We start from the raw sequence: 15,729 nt of genomic DNA, 5'->3' as shown, positions 1-15,729 counted from the left end.
CCCTTCCTCTTCCGTGGCCGCTGTTGGGGTATGGGTGGCTGTGTCTGTCTGCCTGTCTCTCACTTGACAGCACCCAGCACGGGGAGTGGTGGGGCCCTGGCCACGTCCCGCTGCGTTTTCAGTGCCTGCCTGCTTACTTGCCAGCTGCCGCTCCCTGCATCGCCTGTGTCAGCGGATCTCAGGTGCAGCAAGCTCAAGGTGCTGGGGAGTTAGCGTCCCCTAGCCGCAGCCCTCAGGCAGGAGCCGCTGGGCAGGTGTGTAATACCTGAGCTCTCTAGTCCCTTAGGTGGGGTGACTCAGCTAAAACCTGTTACCGCAGAGGTCGTTTGGCCGGTAACACCCTTTGTTGGTTGCTTTCCCTCCCAGTGGCTTGTGCTTTTCCCCTCTCTGTACTTTCTGCACACTCCAAATAAACCACCCGTCTTGGGCTCTGCTCCCCGGGAACCCAGACTGAGATAGTGGGGTGACAAGAGTCAGGTCCATGCCTGTTGAATAAACCATGGTAAGGGAATTTTGATGCCCAGAAGAGGGGGCTTGAGGGTGCCTGTGTTGGGTGGCAAGTTTGTTACAATCCTATTAAATGAGCGGACCAAGACCTTGGGAAAGTTGCAAAGACGTAAAATAGCTGCTTGGGAAGTTCACTGGGAAATCAGGGAGGGTGAGTCAGGAGCCCTTCAGCAGAGGGAGGCCCAGCCAAGGCCAGGGGGCAGGGCTGTGCTGTAGGAATCAGCCATTCCCTGGGGCTTGCCGACAGGGCTTGCCAACCAACGAGTGCTGGGTCTGTGCAGCACTGGTGGAAGGACAACAGAGAAAGAGACGTCTAAGGCAAAGTCATTACATGTTCCTATGAAAATCTGATGAAAGCCATGGATCCTCTCCCCTAAAAATGATGATGGTAGTCATAACATGTACACTTTGAAGCAGAAACTTTTTTTAAAAAATTGGTGGAGCAAGGTGCTCCCAGAACTTCTAGAGCTGTCCCTAGGACCCAGGAGAGGGCTCTGGTTCTGAGTCATGTTCGTTAGCACTTGTAGAGATGGTAGTGCAAGTGGTCCTGGCTGCGATGAAGGGGGCTGGGGAGGAAGTTGAGGGCCTAAGGGTGGAGGTGGAGGGCCCGAGGAGGGCACTGGGCAGAGGAGGTGGCGTGTGTGACACAGCCTTGTGGCCAGTGGGCACAAACCAGGGCTGGAGGCTCTGCGGTGTCGTGCTGTCTCTGGCTGACCTGCCGTGTCCTTCACAGGGTTTGGGGATGATTGCCCTGGGGCGGGTCTCCTTGTAGAGCTGTTTGATTTCAGATGGCTCCTCCCCCACTCAGGCCTGTGGGGGGAGTTGAGCGGATGAGCTGCTGTACAGGTCAGAGCCTGCGGCAGCCAGCTCCCTCCAGAATCCTCTGTGCCTCTGAGCAGCTTCTAGCAGGCCAGGTCCAGTGCAAAAGACCAGCAGGTGAGGCCTTCTGTCCGCAGCGCCTTTGTGAGCGTGTCCTGAACGTAAACTTCACAGAGGCACAGGTGGTTGCCTTGGGTTGTTCCTTGACACTCAGCAGGCCTGAACTTAACTGCTCGCCTTCAGCATCCTGACCTTGCTTGTGCAATGAACTGTCTGGGCGCCATTGAGTGGCCGAGTGGCCTTCCCTCATGTCCTCCTTTGCTCTTGGGAGTCCCTGATTGCGACACTGCCATGCGTCACGGCTGCTGGGCTGTCTGGCCCTGCCTCCACCTGGATGATGCCATAACTCCAGAGGCTTCCAGAGTGAGGCTTCCGCCTGGTCTCTTCCTCTCAGAGACACCCGGGGGCTGTTCTTTGTCAGCGGATTAGAATCCGCAACCGCTCAGGCAGGCGTCCTCCCAGCCTCCCCTTGTTCTAGCTGGGACTTCTGGTCGTACCTGGCAGGACTCCCGCGTGCTGTCCAGACTGGCTGTGCGCTCAGAGGCCCTCTCCGTCCTTCTCCTGCCAGGCCTTCCCCACCTCACGGCTCCCTGCCATTTCTCCCTGGGCCAGCTAATCCAGTACCTCATTTTGGGGGTGCTCCATGACCTCTCTGTCACTGGGAATTACTCAGACATGCCTGTTACGTGTCTGAACGCTTCAGTCAGGGGCCTGTTGTTAGTTCTTCCAGGGCAGACGGCCAGTTCTAGTGAGAGAAGGTTGTGGCGTTCAGTGAGGAGACGGGGGCTTGGGCCCTGGTAACCCCTGCACGAGTCCTGAGAGCCTGGGGAGTCACCTTGCTTCTCACAGGACTGTCAGGGGGCCGGGGTGGTGGCAATGAAAAGCTGTGCCAGAACTGTTTATTGGTAAGATTTCCGTGAATACGTAATCTCTGCATGTGCTGTTTGTATGCACGTGTGTGTGGGTCCATGTGGTGGGGTGTGTGTGTGTGTGTGTGTTCTCGATGCTGTGGGGTGAATGTCGGTCACATCCTTTCACAGTGAGGAAACTGGAATCCAGAAAAATACAACATGTTCCCGAGGCCGTACGGTTGGAGAGCCGGGATTTAAAATTGGGTCTTTGGATCTTTAAAATCCACTGACATGCAAGTGGTGGGGTCAGTAAGACAGGCCGCACCCTCTTGGGAGCTTAGGGTCCTCTGTGAGGGCTGCAGACCCGTCCCATAGAGGGCAGGGCGGTAAGTGCTTTAGGTTTCATGAGTCACAGTCTCTGTGCTGAACACTTGCCGCGGTCATGGTTGTGTGACAGCAGCTGGGGACAGCACAGAGTGGAGTGTGTTCCACGGCTGTGTTCCAGGAAAACCGTACTCAGAAAAGCAGGTGCTGGGCTTGACATGCTTGTGGCCATGGTCTGCTGACCCCTGGTCTATTGGGAAGCGAGTAGGAAGTGGTCCGTAGGCAGTAAAGAGCCCCTTGTGGACACCTTCATTTCTGAAGTCCTGTCCTTCAGGCCTCACATGGTTTGCCCATCGTAGGTCCTCAGTACAGCCTTACCAAGCATGGGCCGGTGCCGAGCTGACCTTTCTGCCCTTCCCCCGTTTCTTCCACAGTATGTGGGTGCCCCCGTGGCTTACATCCAGCAGATATTTGTGAAGTCCTCGGTGTCTCCCTGGCACAAGAACCTCCTGGCAGTGGATGTGTTTCGCTCCCCTCTGTCACGTGCATTCCAGCTGGTGGAAGAGATCCGGAACCACGTGCTGAGAGACAGGTATCCCTCTCGGAGACCACAGCCTCCCTGAACCCCTTCCGCACCGCAGGAGGGGTGGATGCCAGCCTCTCTCTAACCACGGAGCCAGCCAGCTGGCGGAAACTGAACAGGCGAGCAGAGCGGCAGGGGCGCCAGCTTTGCGTTTCTCAGCATCCTGCGGGGTCCCCGTGGCCACACACCCCTGGACCTCTGCGGAGGGCGCAGTTTTGTCCTCCGGTCTCAGATGGAGTAGGTGTCATGAGCGCTGACCCTGTGCCAGGCTCGCCTCACACCTCAGCTGGTTGGCTGCCTGGCGCCCCTGAGGCATGGACTTGGTGGTGGTTGGGCTGAGAAGAGGCGCCCCCCTGCCCCCCCAAAGCAACGGATTGCTTCTGAGGCCCCACAGGTGGTGCCACCCAGCCCCCCGGTCTCTGGGGTGTGCTGGCTTCACAGGCTGCCTCCCCCTCTGGGATTTTAGTTAGCTAAGGGCTTTGGCACACATTTTGGTGACTGAAACGAAGCTCCTCATTTTTGCCCTAGCTGCCCACTGAATTGCCTGAGGTGTCTTAGTGCGTGAGAGGTAGTGTCTGCTTCCAGAACGCACTTCTCAGAGAGGCTTGGGGCCTCACGTGTACTGTGAAGGTCCATCAACCACATGGTTTGGTTGTTGACCACCTGGAAGAACTCCCCCACCCCGCTGTCCTAATCCTTAGGCATCTGGGAACCTGAGGACAGGGGCTCCCCATCAGTGCAGTGCGCCTGCCCTGTGCTCACGGACACAGCAGGTGCCTTGTGCTCTCTCCTGCACAGTTCCGGGACGAGGGGCCTGGAGGAGGTGTGCCTGCAGGTAACTGACCTGCTGCCAGGCCTCAGGAAGCTCCGGAACCTCCTTCCGGAGCATGGATGCCTGCTGCTGTCCCCTGGGAACTTCTGGCAGAATGACCGGGAACGCTTCCATGCTGATCCTGACATCATTGGGACCATCCACCAGCATGAGCCCAAAACCCTACAGACTTCAGCCACGCTCAAAGGTACCTCCAGGGCAGGTTGCCTAGGTTGGTCACCGTGTCCTCTGTGATGGGCGCTCTGGCAGATCAGGGGTTACCGCATGTTTTTTGGGGTGGAGGTAGGGAGGGGTCCTTGGCGGCCCTACAGTGGCTGTCTTCCTATGTCAGTACCTGATGCTTTCTGTCTGCAGACTTGCTGTTTGGTGTTCCCGGGAAGTACAGCGGGGTGGGCCTCTACACCAGGAAGAGGATGGTCTCGTACACCATCACCCTGGTCTTCCGGCGCTACCATGCCAAGTAAGGCCGGCGGCGCTCGGGGCTCCTGGCTGGGCTGTGGAATGGCATGAGACTTTGACTAGTCCCTGTTCTGGTTTAGGGTGTCCAGAATGCCCCCTGGAACTTGGAGTTTTCAAGCGTCCTGTTGAAATGTTTATCTCCCTTAGACTGAAGGAGGCTGTGTTTCCACATTTGAGCAGGGATGATCTGACGCCTGGTTAAGAATAAGGCACTAACTATACATTGGATAATTGAATTAAAAAATAAAGAAAAAGAAGAAGGGACTCAGGCAAATTCATTGTCCTGGTGCTTCCACTCTGGTAGGTGTCCCTAGCTGGTGACTCTTGAGCCCGATGTGGCCTCAGGCCTTCCCAGCAAAGGGCCGCAGGCAGCTCCCTACCCAGGGAGAGAGCACTGGAGAGGCCTCCAGTCGATCGGCTGTCTGGGCCTTGGGCACTCAGAGTGCTGTGAGAGGTCAGCAAAGGAGTGTTCAGGAAGGAGCTGGAGGAGCTCCTGAGACAGCTTTGTCATTCTTCCAAGGCTGCTTGGAGACTGGGGGGAAGCTCAGACACCGCAGAGAAGCTCCCTCCAGCATGGGGAGGAGGGCAGGCCCGATGGGCCTTCCTGCCAGGGACGGTCTCTGCCCCGGGCCCAAGAGGGACAGTCTGTCCCCTCACACCCCCCGCCCCCACCCACGAGCAGGTTCCTGGGCAGCCTGCGAGCCCGCCTGATGCTGCTGCACCCCAGCCCCAACTGCAGCCTGCGGGCGGAGAGCCTGGTCCATGTGCACTTCAAGGAGGAGATCGGCATCGCCGAGCTCATCCCCCTCGTGACCACCTACATCATCTTGTTCGCCTACATCTACTTCTCCACACGTAGGTGCACAGCGCCGAGGCGGGGGGCTTTCTCCAAGCTAAGCGGGCATTCCAGGCCACCTGCTTCCCTGCTCTGAAGGTGGCTTGGGCAGAGAGGTCACACATGCCCAGCGGTCACAAACGCCAGGGCTTCCTCCTCTGGTGGAGTCTCGGGCTTGGGTGGTTCTGGGCCTTCTCTGGCTTCTCAGGAGAAGACCCTGCCTGGGTTAGGGCTCCCAAGACACACCATTTCTCAGACTGGGAAGTATGTGTGGCTGTTCTTTTCTTGGGTTAAACTAGGGGCCTCCGCTTCCTCAGAGGTCAGGCACACTCTGCTCCTAGGAGATAAGTCCAGAAGGGCCCCGGGTGGGTCAGGGTCTGGGGGAAACGCTGCCCTGAGGTGCCCTCTCTGCCTTCCAGGCAAGATCGACATGGTCAAGTCCAAGTGGGGGCTGGCCCTGGCTGCCGTGGTCACAGTGCTCAGCTCGCTGCTTATGTCCGTGGGGCTCTGCACACTCTTCGGCCTGACACCCACCCTCAATGGCGGGTAGGTCCCCACCGGGCTCCCCTGAGCTTCAGGCCAGAGAGCCTCTGGGCTTGCCCGAGACTGGATGCTTGCTGTTACCCCATACTTTGTATTCACACTCATGTACGTACAGTGTATCTATATATACATATAACACATACGCAGGTACGGGCGTGTATGTGGGGTAGGTATTCGTATATGTATATATAAGTGTGTTTTTGCACGTGTGTATAAGCGATGTGGACATGTGTGTGTTCAGTATATGTCCACATGCATACCGCTCCCTATTGGTTTAGGGCACAGATGGGTAGGAGGTTAAGAAAGGTACATTTCTTCCCTTTTTCACTACTAAAACATTCAATTACTAACAAAATAGGTCATTTCAGAGTTTTTTTTTTTAAGACTTTATTTATTTATTTTGACAGAGATCACAAGTAGGCAGAAAGGCAGGCAGAGAGAGAGGAAGGGAAGCAGGCTCCCCACGGAGCAGAGAGCCCGATGCGGGGCTCGATCCCAGGACCCCAGGATCATGACCTAAGCTGAAGCCAGAGGCCTTAACCCACTGAGCCACCCAGGCGCCCCCATTTCAGAGTTTTTAAAAGACACAAGCACAGTCTAATTTGCCACCTTTCCATTGACCTGTGCTTTCTCTTGCCATTTCTCTCCAGCTCTGGGGCTGGAAGCCCTGTCCCGTGTTTGTCTTCAGTCTTTAGACTCCCCCGGCCCCCGCCCATCCTTTAGTGGCCACTGACTGCCTGGCTCTTCCCTTACTGGGGCTGCTTGGGCTGGTTGTGGGCGCAGCGATATTGTGCTTTCTGTTGCTTTCCTTGCTCGTGGAACACTTGCTTCCTTTTCTGAACCTGACGGGGCTGACACCCCATTCCCCGTGGCTGCTGTGCCCTCCTCAGAGCCCTGGGTTCCACGGCCCCACAGCAGGGGTCCCGGCGGGTACCGCTCAGCTGGGGTGACCTGTCCCTCACAGTTCTCACCAGCAGTCTGAGCCTCAGCTCCCGGAGAGCAGGTAGTTCTCCAGATAGCTTCTGCAGAGGTGATGAGGGCTGGCTGCGGTGCTCCCCGCCCTTTGCTCTGGCCAGCGAAGTCCGGTATGGGAGGGACAGGGAGAGTGGCGCTCTGGCAGCCGCCGTGTGCTGCGTAGATGGAGGCCAGGATGCTTGCTGACCCCCGGCCGGGCTTCCAGGCCTGCCTGAAAGCCGAGAGCTGCGCAGGCAAAGGCCTGTGTGGCGCGGCAGAGGGGCTGGGGCTTGTGCCCTGTACTTCTGGAAGTCACTCAGCAGCCTCCCGCTAGAGGCTGCAAACCCCACAGCCTTCCCAGGGCCCAAGCCTGTGGAGAAGCAGCATGTGCTGGGGGCCCTCCTCAGCACTGTCCTCACTCTCTCCCTCTCTGTCCCCAGCGAGATTTTCCCTTACCTTGTGGTGGTTATTGGGTTAGAGAACGTGTTGGTGCTCACCAAGTCTGTGGTCTCGACCCCAGTGGACCTGGAGGTGAAGCTGCGCATTGCCCAAGGTAACACATCTGGCCATGGGGGGGGGGCTGGGGGGGGGGCCTTCTGTGCTGCGCTTCCTGCTGTGGAGGAGACGGGGGCCCCATGGGTCGCCCTTGCTCTGACCTCCAGTGTGCCGTCGTGTGGACTGCTGGGCCCTGGGGGCTTGCTAGCATGTGCCCTGAGGAACCATGGAACTGCTGGACTGGACTTTGTGCTGGCTCATGTGTCCGTCAGAACACAGCAGGGCCCATGTGTGCCGTGGCGCTCTGTCCAGACTGGCACCCGGTGCTTCCTCTTCCTGCCTCACTCTGCCGCACCAGGCGCAGGCTCCTGCGGCGGGTCACTGCGGAGACACCACCTCCGCCGCTGCCGCGAGAGGCCCTTGGGACTCAGTGCCAGGAGCTGGGGGTCAGGATTCTGAGGAAAGTGGGCAGAGAGCCTAGACCTGGACGTCTGAACTCTTGCACTTCCTCTGCGGAACCCCCAGTCTGTGGGAATGGGGCCAAGGGCAGGCTGTTCATTCATTCGAAGCCTTTGTGAGCTGCTGTGAGAGGCCAGGCCCTGTGCTAGATGGGGAGCTCTGAGGATGTGAGGGGACGTGGCCCCTTACCCAGCAGGGGCTTGCTGTGGGGGCAGGGGCTGGAGGAAGAACACAGCCAGCACTTGCGTCGCTTGGGCCTTCCACCGGCTGTGGCCGGGCCCTTGCGGACCAGACAGTATAGTACATGGGTGTGCCAGAGTGGGCGGCACTCGGCTTTCCTCTTGGATTGGCTCATCTCAGCACCCTGCTTCTCCCTTCGTCTGATGGCGGCCGTAGCTCTCCCCGGTACTCTCTAGCCCCTTCCCGGCGGCAGCCGTGCAGTGCTGGCAGCACCTGGAGCCTGGGCACTGGGAGAGTCCTGAGCACTGGGCCACTGTGGTGGAATGGCTGCCTCAGAAGGCTGGGCACCCTGCCCGTGTGCTGGCCCCATGGCCCTGTTGTCCCCTGCAGGCCTTAGCAGCGAGAGCTGGTCCATCATGAAGAACATGGCCACGGAGCTGGGCATCATCCTCATTGGCTACTTTACCCTGGTGCCCGCCATCCAGGTAAGACCCCAAGGCCTGCCCGTGCGGGGGTACCCCTCAGCACAGACGCCCTGGCCTTGGGACCTCTGCTGCCCAGATGCCGTTCCATGCACAGAGTGCTCCTGGCAGGCCTGGTTCAGAAGTTCTACCCAGTTCCAGTCAGACCTGTTTCTCATTTCTCAAGCAGAAGCCCTGTGTTGCACTGGTCCTCTCCTCCTTCCTGGGCTTAGCACGAACCCCCTTCTGCAATCTCCAGGCACAAACCCCCCCCCACCATAGGAGGGCCACCACCCACTGCTCCGAGTGGCTCCTGTTCTTGGCCAAGTGCCCCCACGCAGCTGTGGGGCTGCGAGCAGGTGGAGGGGGACCTACGCCGAGTCGGAGCGCAGACTTGACTTGAGGGGTTGCAGGAAGGGAGCCGTGCAGCTTGTCCTCCCTGTCCGTCCCCCAGAGCTGGTAGGGCTGCTGAGTTATGGTGTGAGCAGAGAACATAGGGTGACCCAGAGGGCATCTACAGGACACAGTGCCATCTTGGGACATTAGAGCTGCCATGAGCACTGTGCCACCATGAGCTGGGTCCTTTATCTTACCCCAGATGTGAAGGGCAGGGAAGGAAAACTGAAATCTGAGCAGATTCTGTCTATGGACAGAACTTGGAGAGCAGAGGCACTACCCATATTCCATTTCAGGGCAGAAATAATTCCCTCCTGCCCTCTCTCCCTCCTTTGGTACTGTGCAGTCACTGGCAAGGAAGCTTTCTGGGAGTCCTGACATTGGGTCAGGCCTGGGCTCTATGTAGGCATTGGTCATAGAACTTCAGCAGGGCCAAAGAGTCTGTGGGGGAGGCCTTTTGGGGGAGCGGGATGTTGGGGCTCAGAGCTTTTCAGGTTGGATCAGGCCTTCCTCTCTGGGGGGTTGGAAGGTATAGGGAGAGCACCTACCCTTTCCACCTTCTTGGGGCAGTGGGGGGAGAGTGTCTCTGCTGCCCCCTGGTGGGGAGGGAGGGAGGGAGGGAGGGAGCGGCTGGCACTGCCGCTTGCTCCTCGGCCACTCCCAGAGTCAGAACACAGCAGCATCTCTTTATCTCTTGGCTGGGCTCTGCCCGCCACTGCCCTACAGATTCTGAGGTGCCTGCAGGCAGGGAGCTGCTTCTCAGGGTCTGCACCATGATGTCATCGTGTTCCCTCAACTGCTCTAATTCCAGGAGTTCTGTCTCTTCGCCGTTGTGGGCCTGGTGTCAGACTTCTTCCTTCAGATGCTGTTTTTCACCACTGTCCTTTCCATTGATATCCGCCGGATGGAGGTAGGAGAGTGTGCTGTGCCCTGCCCCACCTACCTTCCTGGCCATGCTCAGGGGGGCCCAGGGTGAGAGCGCTGCAGATCTCGGTCGTGGGCTGCCTCTGGACAGCAAGGTCGAGCCCTGACCACTGTGCCCCCCACAGCTAGCAGACCTGAACAAGCGGCTGCCCCCAGAGGCCTGCCTGCCCCCAGCAAAACCAGTGGGGCGGCCAGCACGCTTTGAGCGGCAGCTGGCTGTGCGGCCCTCCACACCCCACACCATCACGCTGCAACCGTCCTCCTTCCGAAACCTGCGGCTCCCCAAGAGGCTGCGCGTCATCTACTTCCTGGCCCGTACCCGCCTGGCGCAGCGCCTCATCATGGTACCTGCCACCCCCACCCTGCCCTCTGAGGGCCAGCCCTCCGTTCCCTCTGGACTTCGGCGCTTTGCCTTGGGAGGTGGGGGGTGCTCCTCGGGCCCTCACAGCCCCAGGAAGCCGGGTTTTGGGAAGCTGCCCACCATACCCTCCTGCCCAGATCCTGGTGGCTTCGGAGGTGATAAGCCTATCCCTGAGAGAAGCAGTCCCGGGAGCATCGGGTAGAAGAGTCACCATCTCCTTAGAGGGACTCAGGACAGGAGCCTGGTGGATGGGGTGCTCTGGGATGGAACAGTGCCCGGCGTCAGAAAATGCTGGCCAGAATCATTCACTTGTTGGGCTGCGTGGAAGGAGAGGAGCAGGGCTGGCTACTGGCCAGCAGTGGCACTCCCATGGAGCTGCAGGGAGAAGGCTGAGGCCCTCTGAGGACTGGGGGACCCATGGGCGTCTCTGAAGCAGGTCAGTTAGCCGGTCCCTCTCGCCATGCTGACCATGGGAATGGTGCCTGCTTTCTGGCCCCAGCTGTTAGATGGGGTTTGGGGAAGTTCTAAGGGTGCTGTTTGTATTTCTAGGGTGGGAAACCCAAACCTTGATCATGAAAAGGGGACTCGGTCCATCCAATGACAGTTGGCCCAGGTGGTAGTGGGAGGACTTGGTGAGGCAGAAGGGAGGACAGGTTGGGGCCTGCGTCTTCTCCCCACCCCCAGGCCTGAGGTCCCCGCGCTGTTTCCTTCTGGCATGAGGGCCAAGGCTGCTGGGGGTCAGGGCCACCCGGAGGTCCCTCTGAGCACCCATTGGCCCCCCTGCAGGCTGGCACTGTCGTCTGGATTGGCATCCTGGTGTACACGGACCCAGCAGGGCTGCGCACGTACCTCGCTGCCCAGGTGACAGAGCAGAGCCCTCTGGGCGATGGTGCCCTGACTCCCATGCCTGTGCCTAGTGGCGTCCTGCCCGCCAGCCACCCCGACCCTGCTTTCTCCATCTTCCCACCGGATGCCCCTAAGCTACCTGAGAACCATACGTTGCCTGGAGAGCCGCCTGAGCCTGGGGGCCCAGCAGAGGGCGCCCCTGACAGCCCTGTCCCAGAGGTAACCTGGGGGCCTGAGGATGAGGAACTTTGGAGGACCCTCTCCTTCCGCCACTGGCCTACACTCTTCAGCTACTACAACATCACACTGGCCAAGAGGTGAGCTGGGCTGTGGCAGCTGGCGCCTTCCCACCGGGTGTCAGCTCGTCATCCCCAGAGTATCCCTTCCCCCTCAGGCAGGAGACTCATTGCTTTGAATTTGGTGTTTCCTTTCCAAGAAACACCCATAAGGTTGTGAGGTAGGAACCTATGCTCCAGGCAGCCACAACCCAAGACAGTGGCCCTGGGTCCCACCCTGGGAACTCACAGGTTGCTGCCAGCCCCTCGGCCGGAATGACATCAACCCACTGGCTGTCACCCACTCTGCGCCCGGATGGGGGACAGAGGTGGCCCCCATGCAATGGTGGCTATATGGGCGCTGGGTGCCTATCACAGAGCAGGGTTTGGGGTCGGTGCTGGGCTGGGAGGGACTTGGCTCTGCACCCCCCCCGCCCCCCACCCCCTGTGCTGGGAAGCCTGTCCCCAGAAAGTGGGCTTAGAGTGGAGCACGTTGAGCCAGTCCTGGTGGGAAGTGGGGAGGGGCCCTTTCGCAGGCACCGCGCTGACCCCCCCCCACCCCGCCGGCTCCCAGGTACATCAGCCTGCTGCCTGTCATCCCGGTCACCCTGCGCCTGAACCCCAGGGAGGCCCTGGAGGGGCGGCATCCTCAGGACGGCCGCAGCGCCTGGCCCCCGCAGCGGCAGGGCCCGGGGGGGCTCTGGGAGGCTGGCCCCAGGGCACCGGGGGTGGTGCCTGCCCACGGCGACATCACCCTGTACAAGTAAGGCTCCCCAGGGAGGTGGTCGGCGGAGGGGATGCAGGGATGGGGGCGCACGTGACCACGCTCCCGCCCACGCAGGGTGGCGGCGCTCGGCCTGGCGGCTGGCATGGTGCTCGTGCTGCTGCTGCTCTGCCTCTACCGCGTGCTCTGCCCGCGCAACTACGGGCAGCCCGGCAGCGGGCCTGGGCGGCGGCGGCGCGGGGAGCTGCCCTGCGACGACTACGGCTACGCGCCGCCCGAGACGGAGATCTTACCGCTGGTGCTGCGCGGGCACCTCATGGTGAGCTGGCGGGCGGGGCCGGGGCGGGCGGAGGCGGGGCCGGGGCGGGCCCCACGTGTTGATACCCCCTCCCCCCGACTCCCGGCAGGACATCGAGTGTCTGGCCAGCGACGGCATGCTGCTGGTGAGCTGCTGCCTGGCGGGCCACGTGTGTGTGTGGGACGCGCAGACCGGGGACTGCCTCACGCGCATCCCGCGACTGGGGTAGGTGCCTGCCCCCGCCCCGGCCCCGCCCCCCTCCCGTCCCCCCCCCCCCGGCCCCGCCCCCCCCTCCGGTCCCACCCCTCCCCCCAGCCCCACCCCCACCCCACTCGGTCCTCATTCCATCTTCCCTCCATTCTCACTCCGTCCTCCTGGCCCGAGGCAGGCTGCGCCGCGACAGTGGCGTTGGCAGCGTGTTCGAGGCGCAGGAGAGCTGGGAACGGCTGTCGGACAGCGGGAAGGGGGGCCTGGAGGAGCCGGGGGACAGCCCGCCCCTGCGGCACCGGCCCCGGGGCCCCCAGCCGCCTGCCCTCTTCGGGGACCAGCCAGACCTCACCTGCCTGATCGACACCAACTTCTCGGCCCAGCCGAGGCTCTCGGAATCCACGCAGCCTGAGCCCCGGCACCGGGCGGGCTGCAGCCGTGCTCGCGAGGGCCCGGGCTACGACTTCAGCCGCCTGGTGCAGCACGTGTACCAGGAGGACGGCCTGGCGCCCAGCCACACGCCAGCCCTGCGCCCGGCCTCCCCTGGGCCCGGGTCGCCCCCGACACCTGAGGACGAGGGGGGCTGTTCTCCTGAGAAGGGCTCCCCTTCCCTGGCTTGGGCCCCCAGCGCAGACGGCTCCATCTGGAGCCTGGAGCTGCAGGGCAGCCTTATCGTGGTGGGGCGGAGCAGCGGCCGCCTGGAGGTGGGCCGGGGCCCGGGGATGGAGGGATGGGGGAAGGGCAGTCCACTTAGGGCTTTGGGGGCAGGCAGGTGCTCACGGCCTCTGGACCTGCAGGTGTGGGACGCCATTGAGGGCACACTGCGCTGCAGCAGCGAGGAGGTGTCCTCGGGCATCACAGCCCTCGTATTCCTGGACAAGAGGTGAGAGTGCTGCCCAGCCTGGCCAACCCCCAGCTGTACCCTTCCTGGTCCCTTCCCCATTGTGGCATTGATGGCTCTTCTCAGTACTCAGCCCCACACCTGTCAGCAGCAGGTAGGCCACCACAGTGGGGGTGACAGCTGAAGTGCCGACAGCCTCCCCGCCAGCCTGGCCATGTTTTTCATTTCCTCCACACTTGGAAATTCTTCCCTGCTCTGCTCCTTCTCTCCCGCCCCCGGCCCCAGGGTGTCTGCCCAGCCGTCAGAGCTCCTGGTGACCACGGGCTCTCCTCCTGGCCCTCCTGCTCCCCCTGCGCCTGCCTTCGTAGGCTGTGGCCTACTGTGGCTTTCTGGTTCAGGCCTTGTAGGCAGGCCCTGCCTTGTGCCGGTGGGACCTCTGGGCAGATGCCCTGTCTCTGCCTAGGAGTTCCTGGGCAGGGAAGAAATTCTTTTTTGGTGTGGAAAAAGGGAGTGCAGTGGGTGGTGCTTAGATCAAAGCTGCTCTTCTTTGGTGAGACCACATGCCTCCTGCGGCTCCCACACAGTCCCCTTGGGGCCCGTCTCACCCCTCAGAAGCCCTTCCTTTAGCTTCAGGCTGTGAGGGCTTTTAACTCAGTCTCACCTTTTCTCCAGGTGCCACTTTACACGTCAGCTCATGTGCCCTCGTGACCACCCTGTGAGGCAGTAGTTGTCCCCATTTCACAGATAAACAGAGGCAGAGTAGAGTTGCAGCCTGGGTCCCCCGGCTTCAGCAGGTTTCCCAGCACCTGTGCTTGCCTCTCAGCCATGGTCCCTACAGCCGCTCCCCTATGCCCAGCGGAGCTGACCCGTCCGGTGGCCATGGGGCTCGGGTGCTCTGAGGGAGCGCCCCCAGCAGCCGGTCTTCTCTTCCAGGATTGTGGCTGCCCGGCTCAACGGTTCGCTGGATTTCTTCTCCTTGGAGACCCACGCTGCCCTCAGCCCCCTGCAGTTCCGAGGTCAGAGGGCCTGTGCTGGGCCCGTGTCTGCGGCCGGGGGGGGCAGGGGTGCAGAGTGCGGGGGCTGCCTGCAGGGTGTTTCCTCAGAGATCGCGTACTTGGGCCACTGTCTGCAGGGACTCCAGGGCGGAGCAGTTCCCCTGCATCCCCTGTGTACAGCAGCAGTGACGCGGTAGCCTGTCGCCTCACCCACACCGTGCCCTGTGCACACCAGAAACCCATTACAGCCCTGAAGGCCGCGGCCGGGCGACTCGTGACCGGGAGCCAGGACCACACGCTGAGAGTGAGGGTTGGCTCCGTCTTGTGGGGGCTGCGGTGGCCTAGCCCGGGATGGCGAGCTTTTGGGGTCAGCCAGGGAGAGGAGGCAGAGAAGGGATTTCCCGGCCAAAAATGGAACTGGGAAACCACCCAAGACCAGAACCTGATGCCCACCCCTGCCCCAGGTGTTCCGTCTGGAGGACTCGTGTTGCCTCTTCACCCTGCAGGGCCACTCGGGGGCCATCACAGCGGTGTACGTTGACCAGGTGAGGGGGCCACGGGTCGGGTACTGGGTACCAAGCCATGGCCTTTGTTTCAGACTTGGGACAGCTGGCCTCCAGAACCTTTGGGGAAGCAGAACGGGAGGAACCCCCACTCCCCAGGGCATTGGGATACCCTCATGGACAGAGGCGTTCCCCCAGTGACCCGGTGCCCTGGGCCTGTTCCCCTAGACCATGGTGCTGGCCAGTGGAGGACAAGATGGGGCCATCTGCCTGTGGGATGTGCTGACGGGCAGCCGGGTTAGCCACATGTTCGCTCACCGCGGGGACGTCACCTCCCTCACCTGTACCACCTCCTGTGTCATCAGTAGTGGCCTGGATGACCTCATCAGCATCTGGGACCGGAGCACCGGCATCAAGCTCTACTCCATTCAGCAGGTGGGCAGATGTGGGGCCACAGGACTCTCGGTATTTTAGGGAGGGATTCGAGGCACTAAGCTGATGCTCTTTGTCTCCAGGACCTGGGCTGTGGTGCAAGCTTGGGGGTCATCTCCGACAACCTGCTGGTGACTGGCGGCCAGGGCTGTGTCTCCTTTTGGGACCTAAACTACGGGGATCTGTTACAGACCGTCTACCTGGGGAAAAACAGTGAGGCCCAGCCCACTCGCCAGATCCTGGTGCTGGACAATGCCGCCATTGTCTGCAACTTCGGCAGCGAGCTCAGCCTCGTGTACGTGCCCTCCGTGCTGGAGAAGCTGGACTGAGCAGGGGTGGGAGCTGACGGTGCGCAGCTGAGTCTTCAGAAGCGGTCTCTGAACTGTCCTGTCCTGCCTCGTGACTGTAATAATATTAAACTTTTTTTTTTTTTAATCCCATCTGCTACGGACCTTTCGAGCCACTTGCATCTTCCCCTAGAGCTGCCGTACCCCTGCCTCACTCCCTCCATGCCCGAACCCCAACACGAGCCCTCCATGGTGCACAGGGGCGGCTCTGGGCCTGC

General features: G+C 61.0%; 1 protein-coding gene across 3 annotated transcripts in view; it reads left to right on the top strand.

Moving 5' to 3' along the window:
* Nucleotides 1-15,596, top strand: part of LOC111143824 (SREBF chaperone) — a 67,961-nt gene extending 52,365 nt beyond the window's left edge. For 2 of the 3 annotated variants that reach the window (XM_022497744.1, XM_022497745.1), the window contains exons 4-23: nt 2,996-3,153; nt 3,943-4,163; nt 4,331-4,436; nt 5,118-5,290; nt 5,690-5,816; nt 7,208-7,320; nt 8,292-8,386; nt 9,570-9,668; nt 9,808-10,026; nt 10,830-11,206; nt 11,739-11,927; nt 12,006-12,207; nt 12,296-12,411; nt 12,575-13,097; nt 13,191-13,276; nt 14,168-14,250; nt 14,367-14,533; nt 14,694-14,774; nt 14,961-15,167; nt 15,248-15,596. In XM_022497744.1, the coding sequence (XP_022353452.1) occupies nt 2,996-3,153; nt 3,943-4,163; nt 4,331-4,436; nt 5,118-5,290; nt 5,690-5,816; nt 7,208-7,320; nt 8,292-8,386; nt 9,570-9,668; nt 9,808-10,026; nt 10,830-11,206; nt 11,739-11,927; nt 12,006-12,207; nt 12,296-12,411; nt 12,575-13,097; nt 13,191-13,276; nt 14,168-14,250; nt 14,367-14,533; nt 14,694-14,774; nt 14,961-15,167; nt 15,248-15,493 (3,588 nt within the window). In that variant the 3' untranslated portion in view covers nt 15,494-15,596. The remainder of the gene's footprint in view (nt 1-2,995; nt 3,154-3,942; nt 4,164-4,330; nt 4,437-5,117; nt 5,291-5,689; nt 5,817-7,207; nt 7,321-8,291; nt 8,387-9,569; nt 9,669-9,807; nt 10,027-10,829; nt 11,207-11,738; nt 11,928-12,005; nt 12,208-12,295; nt 12,412-12,574; nt 13,098-13,190; nt 13,277-14,167; nt 14,251-14,366; nt 14,534-14,693; nt 14,775-14,960; nt 15,168-15,247) is intronic. The other variant, XM_022497747.1, reaches the window with a different exon arrangement.
* Nucleotides 15,597-15,729: the final 133 nt, after the last annotated feature.

The sequence above is a fragment of the Enhydra lutris genome, unplaced genomic scaffold (assembly GCF_002288905.1).
Source record: "Enhydra lutris kenyoni isolate GAN:26980312 unplaced genomic scaffold, ASM228890v2 scaffoldscaffold10, whole genome shotgun sequence".
NCBI lineage: Eukaryota > Metazoa > Chordata > Mammalia > Carnivora > Mustelidae > Enhydra > Enhydra lutris.
Note: the sequence above shows the minus strand (reverse complement) of the source record. Positions and strands in the feature narration are given on the sequence as shown.